The 19,081-nt window shown below is 36.6% G+C and overlaps 1 protein-coding gene across 1 annotated transcript; it reads right to left on the bottom strand.

Annotated features, from left to right (window-relative positions):
* Positions 1-562: 562 nt before the first annotated feature.
* On the bottom strand, positions 563-18,971 carry LOC144432608 (uncharacterized). The gene is made up of 12 exons (XM_078120861.1): positions 18,884-18,971; positions 17,034-17,112; positions 16,039-16,208; positions 14,852-14,880; positions 13,345-13,452; positions 11,663-11,782; positions 11,028-11,162; positions 9,046-9,355; positions 5,645-5,833; positions 4,094-4,212; positions 3,203-3,307; positions 563-1,702 (listed from the first exon to the last, which is right to left on the bottom strand). The coding sequence occupies exons 1-12, from the start codon at positions 18,960-18,962 to the stop codon at positions 1,583-1,585; spliced, it is 1,563 nt and encodes a 520-aa protein (XP_077976987.1). The 5' UTR covers positions 18,963-18,971; the 3' UTR covers positions 563-1,582.
* Positions 18,972-19,081: the final 110 nt, after the last annotated feature.

Here is a 19,081-nt window from a genome sequence, read left to right as displayed (position 1 = left end):
TTATGTTAATTTCGATTGATACCATAGATACTGCGTAATCAACAGTTTAAATTATTATCTTGTACAAAAATGAGACTTCCACGAGTACATTATATCGCTGACATTTCTTAATTGTCCGTGATTATATCACTGCACGAAGCTGCCGAACCCTTCGATAAACTTCGTCCTTCGTATCACTCACCGATGCAGAGCGCCCTCGCATGGTTATTCCGGAAATCATTTCGTTTTTTCTACAAGGTGGCGGGGGATGGGGAGAAGTATTAAGTTATGTATAATCATTCTTCAGAATGCCATTGCTGTCAACATGTCGTTAGCCTGTATACATCTCAAGCTGTTTTTGTTATTCACTTCTCACTAAAGGAGAAAAGCAAAGTCACAGATCACAATGTAGACAGCCCAAACCTGTCATGGAAAATCACAGTTTATTGCATATTGCCAGAAGGAAGTCTTTTGAAAAAAAATTTTGGAGCTTGTTTCCGATATCACAAAGATCAACATGTAACATGCTTTGTAAAGACTAATGTTTCTGAATGACAACATCACAATACAATCATTTTACCACAGAAAAGACAATTTATTGAGTGCCAACAAATTATAAACACAAGTTCTCTTTTCCTGTCCCTAGGATTAGGAAGGACTCGATGTTGACTTTGACCCAAGTACAAACACTGATAAAGAAAAGATGTATGGTAAACCGAGGTATACTTCCAGTCTTGGTTGCAATACACACACTTGGACCGTTGGTGGCGCTCTTTAACATGGGCTTAGTGTTAGCTTTGGTACCAAATGCTTGGGTAGAATGGAATCGACCAGGTAGTGGTTAAAAAATACACATACCACCATAGTAATAAAAGTAACCTAAAAAAGTCTCATTTCATTTTTGTTTTCATTGAAATTTTTACGTTTTTTAAAAAAACAAAAAAGCAACATGATGGTTTTTACAAATGATTTGTAATCATACTAAAATAAATATCCTAGTAAAAAACAACAACACATAGCCAGGAGTTAGTTTTACATTTTGTAAAGCAATCCTTCTGACTTAGTGGTTTGATCTAGGTGGGGGTTGGTATTTAGTAACTTATAGCATGCATTAGCCGAGTTATTGTCTTTGAACAGAAAATAAGGATTATATTCCCTGGTTGTTCTACATCAGGACAACTCGTGTCTGCAGTGAGTTAAAACATTCCAAATCCCCACATTTTGTTTCCAGATATTTCATCTTCCATTATTTGTCTGCATTCAGCCAGAAAATAGTCGTGACCAAATTCATGAATTGTCTAGCAACTTGCAGTGACAAGGCCCCTTAGGTCACTCATAAATGAAAAAATACTAGTGAATAATGTCTTAATCTTACATCACTTTCTGTGCCATAGATTTAGAAGTGTTATTGAGAGTACAGCTGTTACTATGAGATTCAGTTTTTTACTATCCACTGTTTAGAATACTGTTGGCTAGGAGAGAGGGGATGTTGAAAGCCTCTATCAAATCTACTCCTTAATACAACAGGACAGCAAAAGAGAACTTGTAAATTACAACTACAGAAAAAAAATCTTAAAACATTAAAATTGTAAAAGAATGGTGGCTAAGGTCCCGAACTCCGTGCTATCTGGTCTTTTAATATCATTATACTTTGTCTCTGGTCAGGTGGCAACATGGCAACTTGTTCTGGTGTTAGTTGTAAGACCTGCATAATCAAGGCAGCCTGGAGAGGGGGGAACAAAGAGAAAATGTACAGTGAATGTCAGCAGTCAAGGGGTGTGATGTGAAGCCATTAGTAGGTTTCAACTGAATGGAAAGTATAGATAACTTACTACCAAACCAGAAAAAGACTATAGAGTTTCCATTAGACTATATATGATGTTTGGGGTTTGTTTGTTTTTTACATCATTTTTTTTGTTACAATTTATAAAAATAAAAAAAAATACACACACATGCATGAAATGTTATATTTTATCTCACTGTGAACACAAATAACTTAGTGTTGTATTTGAATCTTTCTTGTTTCAACCAACAGTAATACTGATTTTGTTTTCACAGTGAGATAACATATATCATTGTATATGCTTGTGTGCTATTAGTGTCTGTCTCTTGTTTTATGTCATTTGTAACAAATAACGCTGTGTGAGATGTAAAAAGGGATCGTGCTGTCTAATTGAAACTCTATAGACACTCTGGTTTGGTAGTATTTGAAAACCTATAGTCACTCTGGTTTGATAGTATTTGAAACTCTATAGTCACTCTGGTTTGATAGTATTTGAAACTCTATAGTCACTCTGGTTTGATAGTATTTGAAACTCTATAGTCACTCTGGTTTGGTAGTATTTGAAACTCTATAGTCACTCTGGTTTGGTAGTAATTGAAACTCTATAGTCACTCTGGTTTGGTAGTAATTGAATCTCTATAGTCACTCTGGTTTGATAGTATTTGAAATTCTATAGTCACTCTGGTTTGATAGTATTTGAAACTCTATAGTCACTCTGGTTTGATAGTATTTGAAATTCTATAGTCACTCTGGTTTGATAGTAATTGAAACTCTATTTGAAAACCTATAGTCACTCTGGTTTGATAGTATTTGAAATTCTATAGTCACTCTGGTTTGATAGTAATTGAAACTCTATAGTCACTTTGGTTTGATAGTAATTGAAACTCTATAGTCACTCTTGTTTGATAGTAATTGAAACTCTATAGTCACTCTGGTTTGGTAGTAATGGAAACTCTACAGTCACTCTGGTTCGCTAGTATTATCAAATTCCATATCTATGCAGAAAACAGCTAATACTGTAAAAGTGAAACTTTCACATCATCAGTCATCATGAGCTGGATGTGAACACGCACATATCTCATACTATTATTTAAAACAAGTTAATGGGGCATAAAGTTGAGTTTAAACATTTTATCCGTTTGTTTCCTTTGAACAAATATTTAGATTTATTATCATTTCATAACTTGTAATGAAGTAACCTGTATATCATTGCATTGACTTTAACTCCCAATAGTTTCCGACAACTGTTGTGGCCCCTAACCCCTATCTCGTCTCATTCTGTGAGCTTTTACATCCCTGTACATATATACCGTATAATATGTGAAGTAGGTAACTAAATTCCATCTGTTTGTATCAACTGTAGTGTCCTGAACCACTAGCGTTGTGGAAAAATGAGCATGTATGTATTCAATGGTCTTTTGCAGTCTTTTCAAATCTTACCTTTTCCTGGTCTTGTGGCGTGATCTGTTGACCTGGTGATGCGCCTGGGGCTGTACCTCCAGCTAGTCCAGCCAGATTAGGCGGCAAACCTCCCAAAGCTCCACCCTACAAAAATATAAAGCATTTCATTTTCAAGTGATTACTGCCCTCTAGTGATGACAAACAAAGCTATAAACATAACATTACTTGTGCAGTCTACATAGGATTATCATCACACAGGTGTAATACTAGCAGTTTCTTTTAGATCTCACCAATATTCAGGTAAGAATGATCTTTTTAGATTTGTCTATACTTAGGGGCGAGATCAATAGTTCAATGTAGGATAAAAAACTAAATTCTCTTAGTTAGGCTTCAGAAATATTTGCATTCAGGGGTACAAACTGATCCATTAAAAGTAAAATTTTCCTCGTAGGATGAGAACTAAAATGGCTGAAATTCCCACCCCAAAGTAAAAGAATTTAGTTTGTTATCCTACATGGAACTACTGATCTTACCACTAAGTAAGTGGATGGACATCAGTCAAAGACTCCATTCTGAAACTGTTCCAGAAATACATAAATATTTATAGCAATGTTACTTGATAATGTACATTTTACACTGATAATCAAAATGTATGATGTGGATGTTACTTTTCCAGACTTTTTAGTTAGTTAGTTAGTAAGTTTTTACTTAGCCAGGACTGGCAAGACTGTGCTACAGGTTTAAATATTACACATCCAAAAATGATTCTTGTCCAATAATCTCTCATGACACTACGATATCTGTATACAGACTCTTGAAACATTCCATGCTTCTGATTGGGCAAAGCAGATCATGTGATGAATGATGAAAAATATTCAAATAAGTGTAAATAAATAAAGTCCTTAACATGCATAACACATAACATCTCACCCCTTGTGGTAGTCCTCTTTGTTGCTGTGGAGCTGGACCCCCTGGTCCTCCTGGTCCCCCTGGCCCACCTCTTGGACCAGGTCCACCTCTTGGATCATGTGACCTGGGATCTTGTCGTGCTATGAGATTGATAGAATGAACAGTTTTCATTTCTCAAATAAGATTTCTTAAGAACATTTCTTTATATATCTGAATGTTTAGTTTCAAATTCATAAATTTTCACTTGAAATGTAAAACAATATCAGTAGAATTTTGTAAAATTGTCTTTAAACTATTCCTTCATAACTGAATATTTAGTTTTGATACATTTTTAGTATAATGAAAAAAAAACATCCAAATTAACTGGCAACAATTTATTGTCTCGGTTGTTCTAGTAGATAGATAGAAGCGGTTTTACTGTCTGTACACAGTGGGAGTTAGTATAATTGAGAAGGAAGTCTTGTTTACATTTGGACAGAAAGCTATTTACAACAGGCTGTATATACTGAGAACAAATGTTAGTTATATCTACCCTGACTCGTGAAGTGGGTGTCTAAAAATACATGAATAAAGGAGATACATTGTTCTTGTTGTTGCTTTGGGTGTGGTTACAATAGATATATTTCTCTATCTCATAGACAAGAAGTATGTATTCTAGTTAAAACTTTTATTGGGTGATGTAAATGTTTGTCTTAACATGGATGTATTTGTCATCATCCATCGTCTTGGGGTAGACTCGTTCTCATTATAGGCTGTGTACAAAATACTACCCCCTGCATACAAAATACTACCCCCCCCCCACCCCCCCCCCCCCCACCCCCCCCCCGCTTGCAGTCTTAACAAACACAGAAAGCTACTCAACATAAACAAGACTCCAAAATGAATTACATTCCCACAGTGTTCAGACAGTATATCTGCTGTTATCTATCTACTATTACCCCCAACCCCCTCCAACCCCCATACTAAAACAACAACTGTGGTGATAATGTGTTGCTGGATGATGGGATAAGACTGTCAAAAGAAATCTACTATAAACTCCTCAAATGTAGCTAGACTGTATAGATATTATTCACAGTTGCAATGCCTTCACATTAATAAACTGACAGTGTAGTTGCTCTCCTGCTATAATTGCTATTTAGCTCTAAACTACAGTCTTATAGTTGATTTTTGGTTCCATGATGCACTGCATGAGACGACATCTCTTCTGTTGTTACATTTAGGTTTGTTTTATCTTTATTACATTTGAAATAACATTTTCATTCTTAAATGATGGAAAGACATGTTGACCTCTTTTAATTGTGAGTGTTTCTATATCTAGAACAACAAACTAAACACGATGGCAGAGGATGAGAGGATTTTACTGGTACATGTAAACCCAGGATCATTCAGGTGACAACCATCCCCCCCCCCCCCCCCATCCCCATCCGAGTAGTGTGTGCATAACCCTCTGCGAGTACAGAACACATGACAGCCACTGTATGCGGAGACGTGTGATGCTTCATGGAACCAGCAACATGTCTATTAGTGAAATGGAACACTTAACACTGGCCTGTAAAATATAATCACACCTACCTCTTGGGTCTTGTGGTCCTCTAGGTTCCATTGGTGCATCTCCTAATAAACCGGGTCTATTAGATCTTGGGGGACCTTGTTGCATTGGACCATGTCCTGGATGACCTGGCATTCCTTGCATTTGCATGGGTTGTTGACCTGGTCCTTGGCCATGACCTGGACCTAGCATCCTAGGTTCATGGGATTGACCTGTTATTGAAATAACAACTTAGATTATATCATGGATTATTGACCTTGTCTTTGGCCATCACCTGACCTAACATTCTGGGTTCATGGGATTGACCTGTTATTGAAATCAAACTAATTTCACAATGCATAAACTTATTTGCAGTGTACAGAAGTATATATCATCAACAGATTGTATGTTGTTACTGCAGAAGAAAGTCAACTGTGCAGGAGCCAAAGTCAGAATGGATACAATTGTTGTATGTGTCTTTCTCTTGCAGAAGGTGATTTACATACATTGTAATACAATACGCCGTATTCCGGTTATCGAAGAAGCCCCGAAAAGATAAAGATATGATTGTTTGGCCACTAGGGGCGCTGTTTTAGAACCGGAAGTGAGGGCCAGAATTGTAGAGCATCGTTGCAAAGCATAGAGTCTATAGGCATCGTAACCACTGACTAAAGATTGTCTGTCATTCCCCGTAACTTTACGTTATAATATTGCATTATCGCCCATCAAATAACGAAATAGCAAATTAACCTCTTGTTCTCCTAATATTTCGCGTAAGTTTGGCTCTGCAATTCGACCGTGAGGAAAACCCAAAAGTAGCAACATTTTGAAACGGGTAGTACACTGACATCTCACTCACGTTTTCAGTGTGACCTCGTCCATTTGCGTTACCGTTGGAGAAATTGTAGCGATTGCTTCCAGTCAAACATCGGAACGGAAAAAGGTACAAAAACAGAGGAAAGAACCCTCAAAATCACAATATACGCTACAGTTATTGCAGCTTGTATAAAACCAATCTGATTAAAATCCGATGTAGATGTCGGCTAATCGTTCATTGCTATTTTACTTTCGTTATTGTGCCTGAATTGACCTTCGTGGTACATGTTTGATCGCCTCCTCTACCGATCAGGACAAAAACGTAAACATGTACCACGAAGGTCAATTCAGGCAAAATAACGAAGGTAAAATAGCAATGAACGATCAGCCGACATCTACATCGGATCTTAATCAGATCGGTATAAGACATGGTATGATGAGTGAACCACGTAAACGTTACATGGAAGGCCGATTCATTGAAGGGGTGGGCGGTGTGATACATCAATCACAATAACAATATTTATGATTCGTTGCCGACTTCAATGGTTTTTTTTATACACTGATGGTCCTGAATGAAGAATAGCAAGCTAACCAAAGTGTGATAGTAAAGATGAGTATATCAATACAAATATGTTTATGCCAACTTATAACCAGTACATGAAATGTTTTTTTCCGGACAAAGTTTTATGATTTCACCCGTGGTGCTACACCACTGTTCTAATAAACAAGAAAGGCCTAAGTATGCGGTGACATCAGTTACAATATAAACATGTGGCTTGGTAATTGTCGACCGAACTCTCAATATTGCAATGACTGTAGCTGGAAGCTGTTCAATCTGATTAAAATCCGATGTAGATGTCGGCTAATCGTTCATTGCTATTTTACCTTCGTTATTTTGCCTGATATTATTTTTCTTGGTACATGTTTACATTTTTTAGCCTGATCGTAGAGGAGGCGATCAGGCAAGCTAAAAAATGTAAACATGTACCAAGAAGGTCAATTCAGGCAAAATAACGAAGGTAAAATAGCAATGAACGATCAGCCAACATCTACATCGGATTTTAATCAGATTGGAAGCTGTTGTCAGATTTGTAATTTTCTAATCGTTCTTTTGTCAAGCAACAGACACCAGTAAGGTAAAGAAATATGTTTATCATGTCTACATCGGGTATATTTCGAAGGTCCTCCGTCCAACTTTCAATGTTTCCGCTGTCGATTAGTTCTATCTTTTGATGCTTGACATCCACTATTCGTCTTCTCGTCCGTTCTCTCAGAAAATTATCATTTTCTAGTGTTTCAAGACCAAGGTTGACAGCATTTCTGGCGATATCTAGTAGATTTAGAAGTAGTAATTTTCCACTCTTTTATGAATGCACGGAGTTCTTTTACGCCCATTTTGTTGACAGCTTCATACATCGCCATACTATTAGATGCCATGACGAAAATTCTGGCCCTCACTTTGTCAGATATGGTGCGCCCTCTCGCGATACTTTCCTGCGAAACAACCGGAAGTTCGATAACCGGAATACGCCGTATTGTTACATGTGTCTGTCTCTTGTAGAGGGTGATGTATATACATTGTAATACAACTGTTGTATGTGTCTGTCTCTTGTAGAGGGTGATTTATATACAATGTAATACAATTGTTGTATGTGTCTGTCTCTTGTATACGTAGAGGGTGATTTATATACATTGTAATACAATTGTTGTATGTGTCTGTCTCTTGTATACGTAGAGGGTGATTTATATACATTGTAATACAATTGCTGTATGTGTCTGTCTCTTGTAGAGGGTGATTTATATACATTGTAATACAATTGTTGCATGTGTCTGTCTCTTGCAGAGAGTGATTTATATACATTGTAACACAATTGTTGTATGTGTCTGTCTCCTACAGAGGGTGATTTATATACATTGTAATACAATTGTTGTATGTGTCTGTCTCCTACAGAGGGTGATTTATATACATTGTAATACAATTGTTGCATGTGTCTGTCTCTTGCAGAGAGTGATTTATATACATTGTAATACAATTGTTGTATGTGTCTGTCTCTTGTAGAGGGTGATTTATATACAATGTAATACAATTGTTGTATGTGTCTGTCTCTTGTATACATAGAGGGTGATTTATATACATTGTAATACAATTGCTGTATGTGTCTGTCTCTTGTAGAGGGTGATTTATATACATTGTAACACAATTGTTGTATGTGTCTGTCTCCTACAGAGGGTGATTTATATACATTGTAATACAATTGTTACATGTGTATGTCTCTTGCAAAGTGGACTGTATTACAATTGTTGCATGTGCCTGCATGGTGTAGTCTGCAGGTACAAGCATGCTTCGTTTTTGTTTTGTCCGTAAAAATTATGACAAGGATGCACACTGTCTTTCATGTGGTCCTTGTTATTACATCACCCTCTGCAACAGACGGACACATGCAATAATTGTATCCATTCTGACTTTTGTTCCTGCTGTGGCTTACCGTTTTCTACAGTATTTGGGTTTGAAATAACATAATTTTTAGATTATTGGGTTTGAAATAACAGAATTTTTAGGTGGTTTGAAATCAAGTATACAGCATACTATTAGTAAGTATTTAGTAAGTATACAACAATATAGCCATACCAATGTGATGCTCCATACGAATGCTTTGAGTCATTGGACCACCCTGTCCTAATGGATTCTGTGGACCTTGACCTTGAGTCATTTGACCTTGAGGCATCTGACCTTGGGCCATTTGACCTTGAGCCATCATATTTTGACCCATCATACTTTGTAGTGAAGGCAGTTGTATTTGTTGCATGGGTTGTTGTTGTTGTTGTTGTTGTTGCTGTTGTTGTTGTTGTTGTTGTTGTTGCTGTTGCTGCTGTTGTTGTTGTTGCTGCTGCTGGGCAGTGCTGGTTGGTATTCCGGGTTGGTTTGCCATTGGTCCTCCCTAGTGGAAATACAATCATAGACATTTTAGGAAACTGAAAATCTCAGACCATTTCTTAAGCACTGTAATGGAATGGCTGTGTGACATCCAAATTAATCTGCCCTTGAACTGGGGGTGTGGTGGGGTGATGGGGGTGTGGGGGGGGGGTGTGGTTTGAGCCTTCTTACAGAACAATCCCAGTATACCAGGAGGCCAACAATTAGACAATATCATTTTTTTAACTATTGTTTAGTGTGTATTTCCCTTAGAGGTTCCAGGATCACTATTTCTATCTTGGTTATTATCAATATAATCCCATTTCTTTCAGTTTACGTGAATTTGGTACAGCATGGCTGAATCTTGTACTAATAAATAGTCTATACCCGTGGCATAAAACAAGGAATTTTACTGGGTAAAACAATATGAGACTAGCTGGGGCATAATGGTATAATGGTGAAACTCTGAGAGACTAGTCAGTAGGTAATCAACACATGATTACTGTATGGATCTTTGTCACAGGAATTTGTTTCTGTTTGGCAAACAACCATAGATAAGATTACAACCACAAATAGTACCTTGGTCAAAAATAAATAAAATGGGACCTCATCTACTGTATTTAACCCTGTGAACTTTCATATAGTGGCAGCATGAACTGTATGCTGTAAGGGCAATCAAGACAGTATTAAGGTTGGCCTTATTACAGGCCTATGCCAGTAGTATAACTGTGAGCAAAACTTTCAACACTTAGTGTTATACATGTACAAAATGTACAATATTCAGGGGTGAACAAATCCCCTGGTCCTGGGTCCGGGACTAGCAAATTTTTTTGGGTGGACCACACAAATTTTACCTTGTCTGGTCATTCGGACCAGTACCTTACTGTTAATAACTGTGTTAAAGTTGTCTGAATATACAGATTCATAGGTAAGATTTAATGTTTCACATTAGCGGGACATGGGACCACTAACTCTTTCAGCAGGACCACTGGATTTTTTAAGGCACTGGTCCGGGGACCACCAGTTTACAAACTTATTTGTTCACCCCTGATATTATCATTAGTGATTGCAGTCCGACACAACCTGATGACAACGTAACATAGAAGTCTGGCTCAATTCCTTTGTTTGCCTTTTTCCTTAAAGTTTGTATATTGTCATTTGTTTTTCTGTTTGTAGTCATGTCAGCAGTCCCCTCGTGCTACGTCTGACTTCATACCATACAAGTTGAAGATCGGGTATTTATTTTTGGATTTGTAATTTATAAAACAATTTTATCATGGCTTCCTACTTGAAAAATCAATGTGAAACAACATATGCCAAGTCCTTGTTTGTAACTCAATAAATTGCAAAAGATTAATAAATGTGTAAAATGTTTGTTAGTGTACGTATAATAACAAACTTTTTACACATTTTTCAGCGTTTTGTAATGTATTGAGTTACAAACAAGGACTTGGCATATGTTGTTTCACATTGATTTTTCAAGTAGGAAGCCATGATAAAATTGTTTTATAAATTAAATATCCAAAATAACTACCCAATCTTCATCCATATGGCCACTTTAATAATCAATTCTCATGGCTAGTGCAATTGACTCGACCAATCAGACAGGCTGGGTCTCTAAGGAGTGTTGTACACATGTAGTATGAGGTCACATATTGGAAGAAGTCACATTTTGAATTAATGAAATATTCACTTACCATATTAGGGTTTCCCATTAAGGAAAGAGGTGTTTGACCTTGATGTTGACCTGGCATTGACCCCTGTGGCATTGAAGCTATTGATCCTGGTGGTACAATAGGTTGTGGTGGATTTTGTGGTTTGTGTAACATGGCCTGTAATAGAATGAAGATTTCTTACTAAATATGACAATGCCATCACATTATACACACGTTACACACACACACACACACACACATAGGAAAAAATTATGTTTCACACAAATGCTCCAATTTGTCCATACATAAACATAAAATAAACATAACCATGTCTTCATACACACACAGACACAGACACATACACCCAGAAACAGACACAGACAGACAGACAGACCCAAAAACACACATACATGTACACAGACACCCAACAAAACACATGCACACATATACACACACATTGTACACACACACACGCGTACGAACACACGCGCACGCACACACACACACACACACACACACACACACACACACACACACACACACACACACACACACACACACACACACACACACACACACACACACACAAATAACATCCCACTTGATCAAAAAGTATCAAAAATGTATGTTCAAGTAAAATGGCTCACCACACCAACTGTCTGCATTCATATACTTACCATGGCAATTTCAGGACTGACTATTCTCATGACAACCTGTGCTTGTAACAAAGCATACGCTAACTGTGGATTCTGTAGTAACATGTTACGAGCCTCTACCGGGTTGTTTTGGATTACCAGCTGAGGAAAGAAATAACAAACTGTGATTACTACAAACAAGTAAATCAGCTTACCAGCACATCCATGTACTATGAGTGACAACACAAAAAAGTTACATCAACAGTACAGTACTACTATCATTTCACCACTTGCAGTTTATTTTACTACCAAAGCAGAGAGACTATATAGTTTCAATTAAGCAACACAATGTTTTTTTTACATCTTACTCAACATTTTTTTGTTATGAATTACAAACACAAAATACAGAATGATACAGATAGCGTGCATACATGAAATGTTACATTTTATCTCACTGTAAACACAAAATAAACTGTTTGGTGTTTGAATCTTTCTTGTTTCATCTCACAGTGATGTTGATGTATGTCACAGTGAGATAACATGCATCTTTTTATATATGCTTGTGCACTACAACTGTGTCAGATTTTGTTTCATGTAATTTGTAACAAAAACCGTTGTGTGAGGAGTTAAAAAACATTGTGCTGCCTAATTGAAACTCTATAGTCACTCTGGTTTGGTAGTACAAAAAACATTGTGCTGCCTAATTGAAACTCTATAGTCACTCTGGTTTGGTAGTACAAAAAACATTGTGCTGCCTAATTGAAACTCTATAGTCACTCTGGTTTGGTAGTACAAAAAACATTGTGCTGCCTAATTGAAACTCTATAGTCACTCTGGTTTGGTAGTACAAAAAACATTGTGCTGCCTAATTGAAACTCTATAGTCACTCTGGTTTGGTAGTACAAAAAACATTGTGCTGCCTAATTGAAACTCTATAGTCACTCTGGTTTGGTAGTACAAAAAACATTGTGCTGCCTAATTGACTCTGGTTTGGTAGTAAAAAAAACATTGTGCTGCCTAATTGAAACTCTATAGTCACTCTGGTTTGGTAGTACAAAAAACATTGTGCTGCCTAATTGAAACTCTATAGTCACTCTGGTTTGGTAGTACAAAAAACATTGTGCTGCCTAATTGACTCTGGTTTGGTAGTAAAAAAAACATTGTGCTGCCTAATTGAAACTCTATAGTCACTCTGGTTTGGTAGTAAAAAAAACATTGTGCTGCCTAATTGACTCTGGTTTGGTAGTACAAAAAACATTGTGCTGCCTAATTGACTCTGGTTTGGTAGTAAAAAAAACATTGTGCTGCCTAATTGACTCTGGTTTGGTAGTAAAAAAAACATTGTGCTGCCTAATTGAAACTCTATAGTCACTTTGGTTTGGTAGTAAAAAAAACATTGTGCTGCCTAATTGAAACTCTATTCACTTTGGTTTGGTGGTAACACTATTTTGCAATGAATACATGTAAGTTGCAATAAATAAATTGCTAAAAGGGCTGGTGTCAACACCCCTGCTACAGGCCCTCTTGCAGACAGGGCTGCTACAGGAATGTTGACACTGCTGCAGCCAGCACATTTTTGACAACCCTGTGGCAAAGATGTTACCAACACAACTGCAACTGCCCCGTCACTGCTACAGGGGTGTGAGAGTTCAGCTGTGTATTAAACCCATGGTGTCAAATCTTTGCATCTGTCTAGGATTCTACACATCTACTTGAGAACATACCTTCATTTGTTTCATAAGTTCAAACATCTGTTCTGGGGGTAAACTAGCCACTGCTTTACTGATAGCCTCTGGTGCTTCACCTGGTGCACATGGTTCACCAAAGGGGGACTGAAAGTATGAAAATAACAAAATTATCATTATTCACTGTTGATAGATACATACATGTATTATACCGGGTAGCTCTTTTCCCTTCTGGGGTCAAAGCTATTAAATGAACTATCAAGATCAGTGAGCCCGATTGCAAGGTTTCATGTTGAGATAGACACAAAATTATCATTATTCACTGTTGATAGATACAATGTATTATACCGGGTAGCTCTTTTCCCTTCTGGGGTCAAAGCTATTAAATGAACTATCAAGATCAGTGAGCCCGATTGCAAGGTTTCATGTTGAGATAGACACCAAAAAGATAACACACAAACATCACTTATACTGTGTGGGCTCTGTATTTAGTTTATAATATAAACAGTAACAGTATGCACACTACTCCACAGACTCACTGATCTTGATAGTTCATTTAATAGTTTTGACTTGGTCTAGGGAAATCAGCTGTAAGTACAGTATACTTTGTAAATCAAATATCAGTATATACAAGTTAATATTTAGTATGATATTAATGAAATCAACTACAAACAAAACAGAAATATTACTACATATTTGGCAAGGTTATATAGTTTGCAAAATTAAGATAGATACAACTGAGGGAAACAAGGTTACCAAGGTTACCAAAATTGACACCACAGCAAGAGCTGAGATGTGACCGAGATATGTTTAGTTATTCATTCTCTCTATACATATATAGACAGACTGTGGTTTGCACTAAAAATATATTCTCATATAATCTTAATGTTAGTTTTTATATAGCGCTTTCCCACTCTGTGCTCAAAGCACTTTACAATTATTACCCCTGGCATGGATTTATAGCAGCACAACGGCCCTTTATACTTCCTCAACTCCCTGGGGAGCATACAATCAATCAGAGCCTCTGTAAGTACATTTGCATTGTAACCTCTATCCTACCAGGTCCCCAAATATACAACTGGATTGACTGATGCACATAATCGTGGTTCAAATCTTGTCCAAGGACTTTAGTCATTTAGAAACTAATGGAGCGACAAGGCTCGAACCTGAAACCAGTACATTCAAAGCAAGCCACTAAAACCATTCAACCCTCATGACTCCAGTCCATATAAGATGGGCTTCGTCTACTGTCATTAACAGATGTGATAAATTGTTTGGTTTAGAAACCTACCAAGCTTTAATATTCTTTTATAACATTAAGAGATCTCTTCAAACTGAAAAATTCTATATCACTCATATCAAATACTGGTAAGACAGCACTGATAGGGGGCGCTGTTTGCTAGAAAATTTCACAAATGTCTAAAGATTATGATGCTAAGTAGCCCAATATTTTCACTAAATCATTTGAGATGTGCACAATACATTCAATTCTTATGAAGAATGACTAAATGTTTGCTGCTTGTAAACACATATTACAAAAACATACCTCTTGGGGTGGACCGGCAGCATGGAGATCTGAAAAAAGGGAGTAACAGGGAAGTCTTAGTATGAAATGCATGCAAAGATTTGAAATGTCATATTCTCATTTTGTAATTACATAGGAAATTTATTATGTACATGGACATACAGTAAGATTATAACAACAGAAACCAAAGACTCAGACCAAGGAGTCAGACTATGATATATGAACCATATGACATGTGTAAGTGTGGCAGACATGGGGTATTTGCATGAGTGTTTGCAGTGTTGTCTGCGACTGTATATGAGTGAAATTGCAGCAGAAAACACTGCAAGTATGAGTGCAATACCCCTGAGTACCCACACTGCCGCAGCACTCACGCAGCATAGGTTTCTACTATTGTGACATTATGTTTATCTGAAACAACAAATTTCCATAAATCCTCATTTGCATGTCATTTGCATGTAGGTATGCATTAAATGTTTTCAGTATTTCACTGCAGTGAAAATACCACTAGTATGTGTGTGCACCGGTGCAAGTAATAATAGAAAGTACTCTGCTCACTTAGTGAACAATATTTTTCTGGCTTGAAAAAATATTTAGTGATGAAATAAGTCATGTTTTGCACTGCTGAGGTTTTGTTTAAGAGGGAAATTTTGTTGACAATTTTCTCTTTGAGTTCCATTCTTGAAATTGAAATAGATATATTTAGTAAACAGGCATTTGATATAATACTTTGTTTACCAAATTATAATTTTTGCTATATCTACATTTGGCTTTGTTATTTCTCAAAACTCTTCTTCTTTTTTTTTCTTGTTAGATACTGTTTCAATACTGGTCAAAATGTTATTTCAGAGCTAAGACGTAACATTTTTTGCTGTGTATGTACATGTACATGTAAGTTGTTACCAGGTTGGTGTGATTAGATCACATGTTCAAATCAAACAAAGTTCTGCAATTGCACCAAAACTGCACTGAACTTCAAACACATCTGCAAGTTATCCGAAAAGACAAAAGATTGACCAAGTGTGGCCACTTGGAGTGCTGTTCCAATTCCAAAGCAGTTCAGCTGAGGTATTGTTCCTTTCTTGAAACTGGAATAGAATATTTAGTGAACAGACATTTGATTTGATACCAGTAGTACAGCTTTTTGGACCAGATTTGAAGTTTGAACAACAAGTACAGAAATTATTCCAGATTCAAGAAAATCTTACTTTTTAATTCTTCTTTGTTCTTTTCACTGGCAGCATTGTCAACTCTTAATTGTCTTCCATTCAGTTCATAACCACTTAGATTCCTCATGGCACTGAGGGCAGTCTCTTGATCTTTGTACTCACAGAATCCATAGCCTTTAGGTTTACCCGTCTCTCTATCATACACCAACCTTTGAATAGAAACAAGAAGCTGCTTACATTACAATAACAAATTACAGACAAGTCACCTATGGAGGTCGTTCATTCTCATATGTCGCCCCCAAACTATGGAACTCTTTGCCACTTGACATTCGCCAAGTCTCCAGCCTGGATTGTTTCAAAACAAAACTGAAGACTTATTTAAGCTTTACGGTGTGCATTCAGCACTTAGTACTGAACAGAACATTACTCTGGAAATCGGCATTATAGAAATTTGATTGATTGATTGCTTGCTTGATAAAAATCATAGATCCACTAGGAATAAAAATTTACAAATGCTATGATCATCCTTTATGTAATCAAGAATACTGTATTTCTCCATTTAGACTGTAGAGGGCTAATTTGTCAATACCAGGTCAGTGTCTTGACACTTCCCGACATGTATCCATCAAGCCAATATTTTCTTACAGTCCCAAAAATGCAACCACTCACAAAAAATACAGTGACAGATTTCTTTTCTGTATATTCATAATACCATAGTCCAACATTAGGAGATAAAAAATCTGTGATACTCTCTAAAATGGCAGTTTCATAGGCATTCTATGAGCTCTGTGAGTGTGTTACATGGTCAATGTCATGCAGTATTATAATGAGCATCCTGTTGAGCAAAAGATTTGTTTTAATTAAATAAAATCTGACACATTTGCATATTTGTTTATTTATTAAATACCAAATTGCCCCTGACAACCTGCATTGACTCACAATTTTAACACCCCAGGTGGTTTAGTCTGTCCCAGGAAGATAAACATTCGTCAGCCGTTAAACACCCACCTGTATAATATACACTGTATACTCACCTAAAACTAACAACAGGCCCAACTTCTGAAAATATGTCCTTGAGTTGCTCTTCAGTAGCTTCATATGGAATGTTACCAACTGAAATAAAAATATAGTTAGTCATTATTTAGTCTTTAGTGGTAAAGTATGCCATGACGGGGCACCCTCACACATCAGTCAACCCCTTTCACAGATAGAACTGGCCGGTGAGGGTGGAGGGACATGACATATCTAGTCGCTAGTATGTTTACAATAAAATCAGGAGATTTTATATGGAAAGTTACCAACAGAAATACAGCATAATGTGTAATAGCTGCAACTGGATGTTTCGTTAGGTATAATAATAACTTACTCAAAATACAGAACACCATGAGCACCTGCGTGTAGGTAAATGTATTTCTTGTAGCTGTAATATCATTATATCTAATGATGGGTACATGTATTTTAACAATTTTCAGTGAATGTATTGTGATTGTCTGATTGAAAAATTATACTCTTAACTCTAGTTACAACTACATGTAGTACAGTTTTAACAGATTCAAAGGCCAAGCTTTCGCACAAGATTTAAACTTGTCACTACACTACCTACAGATAATATTGACCAATAATTAACATTTAGATGTACATGTATTCTAAAAATAACTGACCAAATTGTAGTGAATATATCTTTGGTTATTTGATGCAAAAAAAATGTCTCAGTTGCAGTTTGTTGAGTATGTTAACAACAAAAACCAGTAGCTTCACATTCACTATCAAGTAATACAACTAAATCAACACACTTAAGCAAATGGACAAAATTGACTGACTGACTGACTGACTGACTGACTGACTGACTGAATGTTTGTTTGTTTTTTGATTGCTTGACTGACTAACGGATTGATTGATTGATTGCTTGATTGAGTGATTGAGTGATTGATTGAGAGTGACTGACTGACTGACTGACTGACTGCTTGGTTGGTTGGTTGGTTGGTTGATTGATTGATTGATTGATTGATTGACTGACTGATTGATTGAGTAAGTGAATATAAACATTGTCTCATAATTTACAATTATGTGGCATCAAGGGGATCACACTCTCAGTGAGTTCATAGACCCTCCACGGGTCTATGGTGAGTTTAATACATCCATGATATTTCTAAGTACACTATACAATATATTTAAACATTTATTTAATGATTCAAAATCTACAAATGTATATCCATAATAACTAATATCATAAATATAAATATATGTTAAGATATGAGACAGCAACTTCTCCTCATGTAATTCATCAGCATGTTTTAAATTATGCAATACACTTTCTTTTTTTCTTTCTCGATATGTTCTATCCACAATTCTTATTCCATTCTATTTTACACGTCTCTTTTTTTTCATTTGAACTACACGTACATGTATGTAACCTTCAGTGATTCCTCTGGGGAATAATTATGTATTTGAACAAAGTGCTTAAACAAAGTGCAATGTAGAAATTAAGAATGGTGTAAGACATGATATACTGGTCGGTTATACATGTAAACAACAAACGCTCATAGGAGTCACAGAAGATTATTCATGAATTAATTGTAATATTATTGGCAGGAATTGCCAGATACAGGGAGACTTCTAAAAAGTTATCCTCACCATATTACATTTTCATTTTTTATCAGTTTACATAACATGTACCTGTTCCATAACTTTCCACCCCGCCTTACACTTGGATCATCCAACTTCCATCAACAATTAAGGAAATCGGAACAATGGCAACATAACATTGACTGAATGGTCGACGTCAAAAAGGTGAAACTTTAAATCAAATTGGTCGTTAAAAAAAGTTATACGTGAACTGCGTTCCACTTTCATAGTCTTTGTGAAAAATGTGCACAATACCTACCGAAAACTGACCGCAAAGAACGGTCGGTCGCTTGGTTTGCCGCTCCGAGGAGTTTGTCCGACACTTGCTGTTGCTGCATGTTCGTCGCCATTTTGAAGGGTCAATTTCTGGGCAAAGGCGCCGCCTATCGGTGACATTGCATTTTGCACGACGACCCCGTTTGGTGTATATTCCGAGTTCGCGCACGTTTTCTGGACG

Source organism: Glandiceps talaboti, chromosome 3 (genome assembly GCF_964340395.1).
Source record: "Glandiceps talaboti chromosome 3, keGlaTala1.1, whole genome shotgun sequence".
NCBI classification, from domain to species: domain Eukaryota; kingdom Metazoa; phylum Hemichordata; class Enteropneusta; family Spengelidae; genus Glandiceps; species Glandiceps talaboti.
The sequence above is the reverse complement of the archived record's forward strand: the minus strand, read 5'-3'. Positions and strand labels throughout refer to the sequence as shown.

Coding starts and splice junctions, on each gene's coding strand:
- LOC144432608 (XM_078120861.1), bottom strand. CDS start 18,962: ATGCAGCAACAGCAAGTGTCGGACAAACTCCTCGGAGCGGCAAACCAA. Junction 11,163..11,662: donor TCAGTCCTGAAATTGCCATG/GTAAGTATATGA, acceptor ATTCTATTACAG/GCCATGTTACACAAACCACA. Junction 4,213..5,644: donor AGGACCACAAGACCCAAGAG/GTAGGTGTGATT, acceptor TCAATCTCATAG/CACGACAAGATCCCAGGTCA.